This window comes from Trichosurus vulpecula, chromosome 4 (assembly GCF_011100635.1).
Source record: "Trichosurus vulpecula isolate mTriVul1 chromosome 4, mTriVul1.pri, whole genome shotgun sequence".
Lineage (NCBI taxonomy): Eukaryota > Metazoa > Chordata > Mammalia > Diprotodontia > Phalangeridae > Trichosurus > Trichosurus vulpecula.
In genome coordinates this window covers 436,426,555-436,438,178 of record NC_050576.1, presented here as the reverse complement: position 1 = coordinate 436,438,178, position 11,624 = coordinate 436,426,555, and the positions used below count along the sequence as shown (strand labels likewise).

Below are 11,624 nucleotides of genomic sequence, written 5' to 3'. Positions count from 1 at the left end.
CGTGCTATTTGTCTTGATGACCTTCTTGGCCCCCATGAACTCAGTCATGGGCTCTATGCAAACAACAGCCACATCTAAAAGTCTAGGCTTAGTATCTCTTCAGAGTTCCGGTACAATATTCCCAAGGATCTATTGGACATTTTCAATTCCTCCTCCTATAGATGTCTCAAACTCAAAATGCTGAAAAGAGAACTCATTATCTTTTTGCCCAAAAATATCCTTCTTCCTGATTCCTCTAATTCTGTAGTGTGGCAGCATCTTTTGAAACCTGAGTCATTATTCAACTCTTCTTTCTCCTTCATTCCCAAAATCCAATTACTTGCCAAATCTTGCTGATTCTACCTCCACAATATCTCTCAAATGTTTCTCTTCTTTCTGCTCACACAACCATCACTCCAGTACAGACCCTGACCATCTCTCAGCTGGATTGTTGCTATGGCCTTCTAGTGGGCTCTCTGTCTCCAGGCTCTGCCTTCTGGATTTTCCTCTACACAGCTGCCAGAGCGATGCCCCTAAAGTCCAAGCCTGACCCTGTAACTCATTTATCCAAGACGGACCAGTGACTTTCTATTGCTGTTAGGATCAAAACCAATGTCCTTTCTTTATCTGTTAAAGCCCTTCTCAACTCATCCTCACAGTCTAGGCTTAATCTACATGACTGCCTTCACACTCTAACATCCAATCAAACTGACTTTCTTGCTATTTTTCAAAACATGATCCACCTCAGATCTTCATGCTTCTGCACAGGCTGCTCCCATGCCTGGAATGCTCTCTCTTCTCACCTTCGCTAATGAGAATCCCAACCTTCTCCATGGGCCCTCACCTTCCTCATTCACTCACTATCCTTCTCACCATAGCAGCTCTTCCAAATCTTTTCATCCCTCCTCAAAACTCCCATCACTCCCTCTCCCCTCATCCTCTCAGCTGAAACTTTAGATTCAAATTTCATTGGGAAAAATGAATTTGCTGAGAAATCCATCTAGTTGCCTCCTTTGTCAACTCACATCTCCCAGATGTCTTCTTTTACTACCTCCTCCTTCATGCACATCCCTCATAATGAAGCTGTCCTCCAACGAGGCAAACACCTTTTGCATATACATATGATGTCATTCTGTCCCATATTTCTTCTTCAGATTATTCTATCATTCTCACTTTCTCCTTACTTCAATCTCTCCCTGTTAGTTGGCTCCTTCCCTACTGCCTACAAATATGTCCTTGTCTCTCTTATCCTCAAGAATCCTTCTCTTGATCCATTCATCCCTGCTGGATATCATTTTCTATTTCTCCTGTTTTTCTGTGGCTAACCCTTGAGAAGCATGTTTACAGTAGTTTCCTCCACTTCCTTTGCTCTTAGTCTCTACATGTCTCTCTACAGTCTGGCTTCTGATCTCACCATTCAACCAGAACCGTTCTCTCTAAAGTCATTAATGATTTAATTGTCAAATGTACTTTTTCTAAGCCCTCATCTTTCTTGACATCTCTTCAGCCTTTGACACTATTGAGTCAATTTACCTGAAGTGCTATCATTACCATGTTTCCTATTATGTCCTTTTCAATAAACTCCAGAAGCTCCCTATCACCACCATGATCAAATGTAAAACCTTTGACATCCAAAGCCCTTCATAACTTGAACCACTCCTGTCTTTCCAGGTCTCCTTCTCCTCCTCTTCATCTTTCTTGTCCTCTCCCTCCTTCTATCGCGCACGTGCGCGTGCACGCGCACATACACACCACACATTCTACAATCCACTGACACTGACTTCTTTACCATTTCTCTGACAAGACCCTCTATCTCCTAACTGGATATTTCTACTGGCTCTTCTGTATTCCTGGAATTCTCTCCCTCCTCATCTCTGCTTCCCTGGCTTCCTTTCAGTACTACATAAAATCCCACCTTATACAAGAAACCTTTCCTGATCTACACTGATTCCAGTGCCTTCTCTATGTTGTCCCTTCTATATCCTGTTTGTACACAGCTGCTTGCATATTGTCTCCTCTGCTAGATTGTAACTTCCTAGAAGGCAAGGACTGTTTTTGTCTGTGTTTCCAGTGCTTGTCACTGTGCTAGGCATATAGCAGGAGCTTCGTAAGTGTTTATTGAGCAAATGACCTTCCTTCCAAGAAGTGCAGAATCGTTCCTTCTGCTTGAGGTCTTTCCGTGACCTTTCAGCTTTTTATCTCCCCAAGTCAATTTTCTTGTACTCACTCTGTATGTTTGTTATATTTATTTCTATGTGTGCATATTGTTGATCCAAATAGAATACAAGATTGTTGAAGAAAAGGATTGTTTCACTCTTTTATTTATTTCCAGCCCCCAAAAAGGCCTTTATTTTTGTCTTTTTTTTTTTCTCCCCAGGGCCCAGCACTGAGTCTGGCACATAGTAGGGACTTGATAAATGCTTATTTATTGACTCATTCTTAATTCATGCCATTGCTTTAAGCCATTCTACAAATATCACTCCAAAACCTCTCCCTAAATCCAGACACACACCCCCCATCCCCAAAAAGAAGTCCGACACTCCAGTATAATACCCAAAAAGCAATATTTGGTAGAGTCCACCTTATGTTCTTGGTAATATGTTAGAATTACGTTTGTTTTTACTCAAAGGTAGATGGTGAGCATGGCACAGTGTATACAGCGGTAGACTTGAAGTCAAGAAAGCCTGGGTTCAAATCCCTTCTGTCACAAGCCATGTGATCCTGGGCAAGTCATTTAATCTACCCATTTTCTCCTTCACAAAATAGGGATAGTAGTAGCACTTGCTTTGTGTGATTGTTATAAACTAAATATAAAGGGCTTTCTAAGCCTTTATGTGCTATATAAAATGTTATTGATTATAAAAAGGATACTGGGGTCTTGCCAAAAAAAGGTGGTCTGCCAAACACATTTTCTACCCAAGTTTTCATGCAAAAGGTGAAATTCACCTTTTGTAAAGCTACAGTTAGGTCAGCAATGGCTAATGTTCTTAACACTGTCTTGCTGTTGGATGTTCATGGCTTCTGTGCCAGATAAGCTCATCTTGGTATGTGGTAGGAATGCTGTTCCAAGTCAAAAGGAAAAAAAAATTTCCAGAAACAAAGTAAAGATGGAGACCAGTGCAGTGGCTAACCCAAAGGACAACTTTATTAAGAGAAGAGGGCGATAATGTAATAATGTTCACCTCAGGAAACAAAGCAGGCTGGTCTACACACATATGACCCTTTGGTTCAAAACATTATTCATTAAATTCAATGTCAGACTTAATTAAAAAAAATAGTACACGACTTGTTCAGAATGTGAGAGAGAGAGAGAGAGAGAGAGAGAGAGAGAGAGAGAGAGAGAGAGAGAGATTGCATAGATGAGTTATTGTAAGTGTGCAATTTACACTGAGTGAAGCCCCAAGTTCAAGCAAGGGTAAATAAAATAAGATGTTGAACAAAGCTCTGTCACCCAGCCATCCAGGAGACATCTGGTCAGGGCCACAAACACTGCAGCAAGAATTTTCCTATTAAGATCTCAGTAAGGAAATGTCTCATATATGTTGTATGACAATCAACTTACTGGCCATGGCACCAAGCAGGAATGAATGGAAGGAGGTCCATCTGTACCTGCCAGCAGGTAAAAAGACACCTTAAATCCAGGCATTCATTGCTGCTTCTTCTAAATGTACCTATCATGTGTCCATCACAGCCACATTTTCCTGTAGGTCAAAACCATAGTTTGGGAGGGGTTCCTTTACTGAAAATCCCTAACATAGTTTCTGCATGTTCCCTGTGGCCTAAGTACTATCAAATATATCCTACAAGGATGCTCATGGCATTGGTGCTTACAGAGTGACCACTGAGGCATCCAGATACTGCTTCATCCTGATTTTAAACATTTCAACATCCTAAAATTTCATGGAGGTCCTTTAAGTCACCGAACAATCTGTAAATATCTTTTCACAGTATCTGTAGTGAGTCATTTCAGGTCAGGGTGCTTCTGGGCCTAAGAAAACAGACATCTGAGTAACAGCTGAACACTTTAATTTCTAAGAATGTCTGCCTTATGCCCTCCCCTTGCCCCATTTCCTGTACTTCAGAGTTGAAACTCACAGTTACTCCATCATGGAGTAACTTTTCAGTCTAGAGCATTAGGCAGACATATGTTCATCTCAAAACCCCATTTCTAGGAACCCACATTTTAAAAGGCTGCTCCCCCTCCCCTTCTCTCACATCCCTTCAAGGCTTAACACATCAGAAATGAAAACTTATTCAAACTTTTAGCCAGCAGGCAATAAGCTTTAACTAACGCCTTATGCGGATGTGTTGTGCTTACCGAAATAGGTAATTCAGCTTAAGCTTTACAAGGGTCAATGAGACAGCTTCAGGAGTCTCAGAGAAACATTTCATCAAGAACAGGACAAGAAGTCTGCAGTTAAAAGATGCTTTTTGAAAGCCAATGGCTGGAAACTCTTTAGAGGATGCTGGGCTACTGTAGGACTAAAATCCCATGCAGTAAGAACAAAATTCCTCCTACAGGCAGGGTCAAAGCATTCCCTTCCCAGTATGCATCCCCTTGCTGCCCTTTGAGTCTGGAAAGGTAGCAGTTCTGAAACTCTGCATGATTGCCCCATCTAGTCACTCAATTGTCATCTAACCTCCACAGAACAATCCAGATGACCAGGAGACAATGTTCAACATGCCACTGCTTTAAGTGAGCTCCTCAATAGCAATTATGTGTGCAAAGTAAGCATAGACACACAGGCATTCCCTGCTTCACATGTGTGTTAGGGCTAATACTTCACAAAAGCAAAGCTCTAGATAGTTTGCCAAACTGTTCTGTCAGTTCCCAGTCCTATGACAGTAATAATGAATGTGAGACCAGGCAATACTACTGGATGGCATTCACAGCATACTGAGGTGAGCAATACTTTAAATTAGACACATTTTAGTGGGTGAAAGTGATTATTTACACAGTAGTATTTTTGTGGCACCAATAGAACATTTCAAATCAAACTTGGCTTCACTCCATCTGAGAAAAAAGTTTGGCCAGTTTTTGCACATGAGGAATAATGGTGATGGTGGGGGTGGGGTTTTCTTTACATTCACAATTCTTCCACTTGAAATAAAATGAGTTCATTCATTCCCACCTCCCTAGGGTGAATAAGAAGTCATCAAAAAGAGAACAAAGAACTTAGAAATATGCCTTAATGAGTGCTATCAAAACTCCATTATTTTGAACTGATTATCTGAAATGTGAGAGACTCAGGTCACTGAACATTTCTACCTCTTGAAGGTATCACTGCATTCGTTCATTTTGTATTTTCTTACTGTTTACGTGCATCTCCTCACTAGAACATAAGCTCCTTGAGGGCAGGGACTGCTTCATTTTGATGTCTGTATCCTCATTACCAAGAATAGTGACTGCTATCTATTAGCCCCTTAATAATTGTGTATACATTGGAACTGAATTTCTTCCTCCAACAGGTACTTGTTCATTGAACAATTCGAAAGATCAAAGAAATGAAATGAATGGGGATGAACTATACAACAGTACAATTTATAACATGCTTGCCACTCCCAGGAGGAAGAAAGATGTCCTAAGTACTGAAGGGACTGCCCCTACCCTCCAGGTGCATAAATAATAGAGCTGGTTGGGGCTCACAGTTAAGAAGTAAGATATGTTTGACTGAGAAGTCAAACGAATTTAAGGCAATACTGCTCTTCAGAGACACCACTCTTTCTTTGTCTTAAAGTGCAACTTTCATCAGAAAAGTGACTCTTTCGAAGAGTGTCCTGGTTTCCTCTCCCCTGGTTGACTTCTCTAGACCCGTCTGATCATTTCTGAGGACTAGATTTGATTGGCAGCACCAAGGAGCGCCTTCAATTTGAATATTTCTCCATATCTCATCAGAAAGAAGAGGACTTTAGCTGACACTCTGCTCACTGCAGCATTAACAGGACAGGGCCCCGTCAAGCTCCCCTTTGGCATAGGGCCCAGAGGAAAAAGATATGCTGGTGTCAATAAAAGGGAAGCAAATATGGCTTCATGACCTGCAGGCACCACTGGAGACACAGGAAAGGGGCATCACTTTCCATAGTCACTTTTCTGACTCTAAGTAGACAAAATAAATAAGTAAATGTCATCTGGTCCTAAATGGGCTTGCTCCTTTCATAGGGTTACTAGTTAGCTGTATGTGTGTAAATAAAAAAGGCATCAAGATAAAAGAGCAGCATCCAAGGAAACTCAGCCATCATACGTTCACTTTGCCTGTATGTTTGCTGCCCACAACTGACCCATTTCCATTTTGGACTTTATCCTCCTTTATCAGTTTTAAAAAAGAAAAAAAAAATAAAATATGAAAGGCCCCTGTATTATGGGGCTTCACTTTACTATAATGGGGGCTTCACATAGCCATGACTAGCAGATTTCCCTTTTTTATAAATTAGCACTGAAAACATGAATAATCACCCCAAAGCCAACCGACATAGAGGCAACACAGTAAAACTCAAGCCCCTAAATATAAAATAAAACATATACATATAAAGTAGAATACCTCCATGGCAACAGCAGGTTCTGAAATAAAACATTTGGCACAGGATTCAATGGACAGGAGGTCTTCTGATGATAGAAAGAAAACAAAATCAAACCAAGATTGGACATTTTGGTTCCTGGTGAGATACCCCAAACTGGCCAATAACTAAAATGTGGGAAGGTACAATCATCAGTAACCAGTGATCAGAAGCCATCGTGGGCTTTTCTCTGCCGCCACAGAGATGCCACACCTGATGCTGGAACAATATGGTAACTGGGATCCAGAAAAGGGAGTTCCTCATGGGCTGTCTTATCCTTTTCCACACGAAAACCAGTCTTTGCAGGACAGCATATATGCACCAAAGAGAAAGGAACGTCAAAGTTAGAGGTCTAAAATTTCTAATTTCCTTCCACAGATTTTGCATCAGTTCTTTGGCCCCAGAACAGGGAGAAAAATGTATTTGGAAGCTTCCTATTTTTTGTCTGAAACCTAAATGTCTGGCCAATTTCCTGTCTTTCCATCCAGGGGACCATCCTCCTAGTTAGTCAGCAGTAGCTTAAGATCATTGACTCTGAACGGGGTCTCATTAGGATGAGACAATGACTGGAAGAATGAGAAGAATGTCAGCAGTGGATCCAGCGGCCTTGCTGTAAGTCCCACCTCCGACACTTACATTAGGGGGAAACCAGTAAGCCAAGCCGCTGAACTGAAAAGAAATGAAATCAAAGGCACGCAATAGTCCAGCCTCCTGAGACCAAAGGACAAAAGCTGATGGGCTGTGTAGTTTGGAGTACTCCATTTGAATCACAGAATTAAAGTACAAAATAATTTTCCTATAGAGGTTAGTTTTACACATGCCCCAGGGAGGGGCAGAGGAGCAAAATAAATCTTTGCTTTCTCACTATAAAATACCTTAAAGGAAAAGGCCAATCGACTGCCTCACTGCCTGGGTTTGGAGCAGAGCATTGAGGTTTTTGATACTTCTCAATATTGCAAGCAGCTCTAGACTTCAGGAGGAGGGCATGGGGGCATGGATAAGCTTGATCCATTTTTTTGAAAGAAAAATGAAAACTCTTGTTCTAAAAAATGAAAAGGTTTTAGTTGCATATAACAGGCAAAGAGGCTAAGGTGTGTTTAAACTCTTCTCCTTTCAAAGCCCAGATACTTTACACTGTTCTAAAGAGATGCTAAATTGGCCAGTCAAACAGTGAAAACTGGACTCTCGGCCTAAACCCAATGCCTGCAGCTGAGCCATGGGTGGAACCCGGAGAGGTATCCCAGATGCTTTGGGTTTCGTGACAGAAGTATCCTCTGCTGACACTTCATGAAACTAAAGACAACTGGAGGAAATATGAGGTAAGCCAGAGAAACAAGGAAATTATGACTATTCTAAAAGACATAAAAATAAACATTTGTAAAATTTAAAAATGCAGATGATATTATTTGCCAAATTATGAATTAAAAGAAAAAACACATGCTTTGTATTTTGTTCCTTTGAAATCACCATGATTTGCTGCTGCCAGAACGTGGGACACAAACCACTGGGCAGGTAAAATAATACCAAGATTGCAGGAGCCGGACATTTCCATGAGCAGGTATTGGTGGCCTCCCTACAGGTAACTCAGCAATTGGGAGGTTCCATTTTCCAGTTGGCCTTCAAATCCTTTCCCTCCTCATGAATTGATGTCACCTCCGGAGACCTCAACTCTCCCCAAGTTCCATAAGTAACTACCCCTCTTGCTTCTCTCCCTTCAGCATACACTCTGCTCCCTGTCCTCAAACTCCAGCCTCATTGACACTCATGACCTTCACATAGAGTGAGAGCTTCCTTTAGTCTGTTTTCAGAGTGTGCTCTGACTACGGGTGAGAAAGCACCAAATTGTCGAGGCCACCAAGTTATCTTTCAAACAATAACCTCTCTTGTATACCTGGAGAGCATGTGACAACATGCAGGGTGCACACCATCGAGAGAAAACCCCAAACAACCAGGACTGGTAAGTAACTACCATTGGCTGTTTCCCATTTCCATTAAACAAGCAGGGAAGGAAGTTAAGTACTTTCATGAGAGTAGTATCAAGGCTGGAAGACTGAGTTTCTCTAGGGCATCAATTAATTCCTTTTTTTTCTGAGCGTTAAGCGTCCCAAGAAGACTGGTGCTGAGTAGTTATTTTATCCAGAATATTTACTTAGGCATCACCAAGACTCAGAAGCCACCATGCATGGAAAGGTTAGGTTGATCTGCAGCATCTTTGAGCCCATGTGGAAAGTAGCCACCATGCTACCATGACAAAGACACAATGAAGAGGGCTAAAAAGATACAGCTACTTCTCACCAGCCAAGGAAGATCGCATTCTGAGGTCAGAGAAAGCATGAGCACCTTTCTCAAATGATTTAAGTGGATCTAGGAGGAGAAAGAAACAGTATTTTGGGGTTGATGGATCTTTGACCCTGCTATCCTCTTTCTGATTTGCCATGCCTGGCTTTATTAGGGAACGGCAAACATTTTACAAGATCACAAATGTCAACTTTTCATTGCCTCTCTGTAACATGGGCCAAATATTACGGCTGTACTTTTATGCCAAGGGCTACTACTCGAATGGCTTGATCTCTGCCCACAGAGAACACACCAAGCCCTGTTTTTAGGAAGTGATGGGGAGCCCAGGCTGGGGTTAGAGCGCTGTAGCACTTTTCCAACTAGGCTGGAACTGGGGTTTATATACATAACATGAATCTCTCTGCTTTCTGCTATTCAAGAGGTAAGATTCCCATTGTGCCGAGTCATTTGTCCCTTCATCCCTTTGTCCCTTTGGATGTCATGCTTTTTTGGTTTGTTTTATACTTTATGAAGGAGATGTAGTTTCTTGCAAAGCAGAGTAAATGCCATCTCTCACAATGTCACCCAACTGAAATTATTTCTTCCAGGATTTGTTCTGTGTGGCTGCAGCCAAGGCCTCCTTTGATAAATATTACGGGGGATCAAAGCAACCTCTTCCCTCTGCTAGGTTGTACCAAAATGGGATTTCAAAGACCTCTGAAATTAACCCTTCACCCAAAGGAGTGGCTACACTGAGGCAGCAGCCCGGCTCTAGAGATTATTATACTGCCCAAGTCAGCTGGAGGAATTAGAACCTTGGAAATGAACAAATACTTTGAATGGCCACAGGAGAATTTAGAGGACACAGTTCTGGTGATGCAAACTTAGGAGGAAAAACAAAAAAAAATGAAGAAGGCATCAGATATAATCCAGTAATATTGACTACAGGGAGGCAGATTCGAGGCCAGTTCTTTGTCTTTACTGCTTGGAACGGTGACCTAGAAAGAGAAATGGAGAGAAAAGAGTCAGTGACAAATCCTTGGATCCAACTTTCCAGGCAGTCCATTATCTAGGCCCTGAGTTTAGGAGAACATTTCTTTTTTCTCTGATTTTGAGTTGATCTATTCATGAGCCTTTAAAAATTAACCACAGGAACAACTGATTTAAAACCGGAAGGAACCTAAGAAATTATTTATTCTGCCTCTTCTCTCTCACCAGCTTTCCTTATGAGAAAACCGAGACTCAGAAAGGGGAAGTAATTTGCTTACAGTCACACAAGTAGTAAGTGGCAAAGGCAGGATTTTAACCGAGAGTCTAACTTCAAGGTACATCACACGTTCTACTACCCTAATCTGTCTCTCAAGTTAAAACCCATCAGATCTATGTGAAGCAGTGGAAATTAGACAGAAGTCAGCTGTTGCTGTTCAATTTATTTTTTAATAGCTTCATTTGGACTAAGCAAGCTGAGCATCATTTCACTGAGCTGGCAGACCTTTTGTACCCACAACGAGACGATCATCGATTTAGAGTGGGATGAAAGCCTTAAAGTCACTGAGTACAAATCCATCTTATGAGTGAGATAATTGAGGGGTCACATCAGTAATAAGGGCCAAGGTTGGGGTTCTAAACCAGCATTTAAAAACACTGCCGCTATCGCATCGCAACTGGTTGAAGTGTTTTATATAGGGGCAGGGATGAAAACCCTTATAACTCCCAGAAATTCTGAAAGCACATTCCTCTAGAATTTCTTACAAATTCCTCACCCTCCTACAAAGCCTGAAAGAAAAAAAGTCCCTCAAATCTCCTACTTCATGCTAACAGTAGCATCACAGGGAATTCACATTTTTAAGACAAACAGGGCAGTTCTGTTACCATCATGTTCAACTTATTAGACTCCTGGAAAAATTAGACATCGTAAGATCAGAGTTCCATAAACAAGCCTTTGTTTTCTGATCTTCTTATCGTATAGTGAAATGATCATATGTGTTGATATTTGTGAGGTTCAGAATTTAAGAAAAAAAAGAAAATTAAAATAATAGCTATCAATATTATCAGAATAGTACGAAACATGGAACAAAGCAGTGACCAGCAGCTCAGGAAACATTCTAGCCCATGAGAGAAAATTTTTGCTCCCCTGCTCTTCATGAGAACCAATGCTGGGCTCAAGCTAATGAGATTAAATTTAATAGAGATAAAAAAATAAAGTCTCCCACTTGGGTTCAAATAATCAGCTTCCTAAGCACAAGGTAGGATTTGGCAGAACCAAGACAGGGAGAGAAGGCAGGAAGTTGTCTGAGCTCTCCCCAGTTTCCCTTACAAACAATGTTAAATCAAGTTTCTAAAAGAATTCCAGTCCCAGGTAACTTAGGACTTCAGGAAAAGTCTGTCTCACTTGGGTAAAAGGAGAGCAGAGCTGAGCACAGGTGGTATGGAAGCAAGCTGGTGGGAGGCTCTTAGCCACAATGTAGAACAGCAACCCATGCCCTGTGGTCCTGGCTCAGCAGGTCAGCTGTGAAGCTTCCAGCCTCAGTGCAACAGGCAAACTACCAGTCTCAGAACCCAAGAGGCACAACTAGGATGGGCCAATCTACTGCAGTGGGCAAGCCACCAGCCCCAGAAATACCTGCACAGAAAGACAGTGACCAGATCCTTGACTTCCAGTGCAAGAAGCTTGGACAGTGCCCCTGTACCCTAAGAGCAGAGTTCAACTTTTAAAAAATTAGCAAAAAATAAAAAAGAGCCCTGACCTTAGAAAGCTGCTATGGCAACAGCGGAGATCAAAACATAAACTCAGAAGAGAACAATAATGTTTA

The 11,624-nt window shown here is 41.5% G+C and overlaps 1 protein-coding gene across 2 annotated transcripts in view; it reads right to left on the bottom strand.

Annotated features, from left to right (window-relative positions):
- Positions 1–3,097: 3,097 nt before the first annotated feature.
- Positions 3,098–11,624, bottom strand: part of CCDC50 (coiled-coil domain containing 50) — a 99,833-nt gene continuing 91,306 nt past the window's right edge. For both annotated transcript variants that reach the window (XM_036753871.1, XM_036753872.1), the window contains one exon: positions 3,098–9,809. In XM_036753871.1, coding sequence (XP_036609766.1) covers positions 9,790–9,809 — 20 coding nt within the window. In that variant the 3' untranslated portion in view covers positions 3,098–9,789. The remainder of the gene's footprint in view (positions 9,810–11,624) is intronic.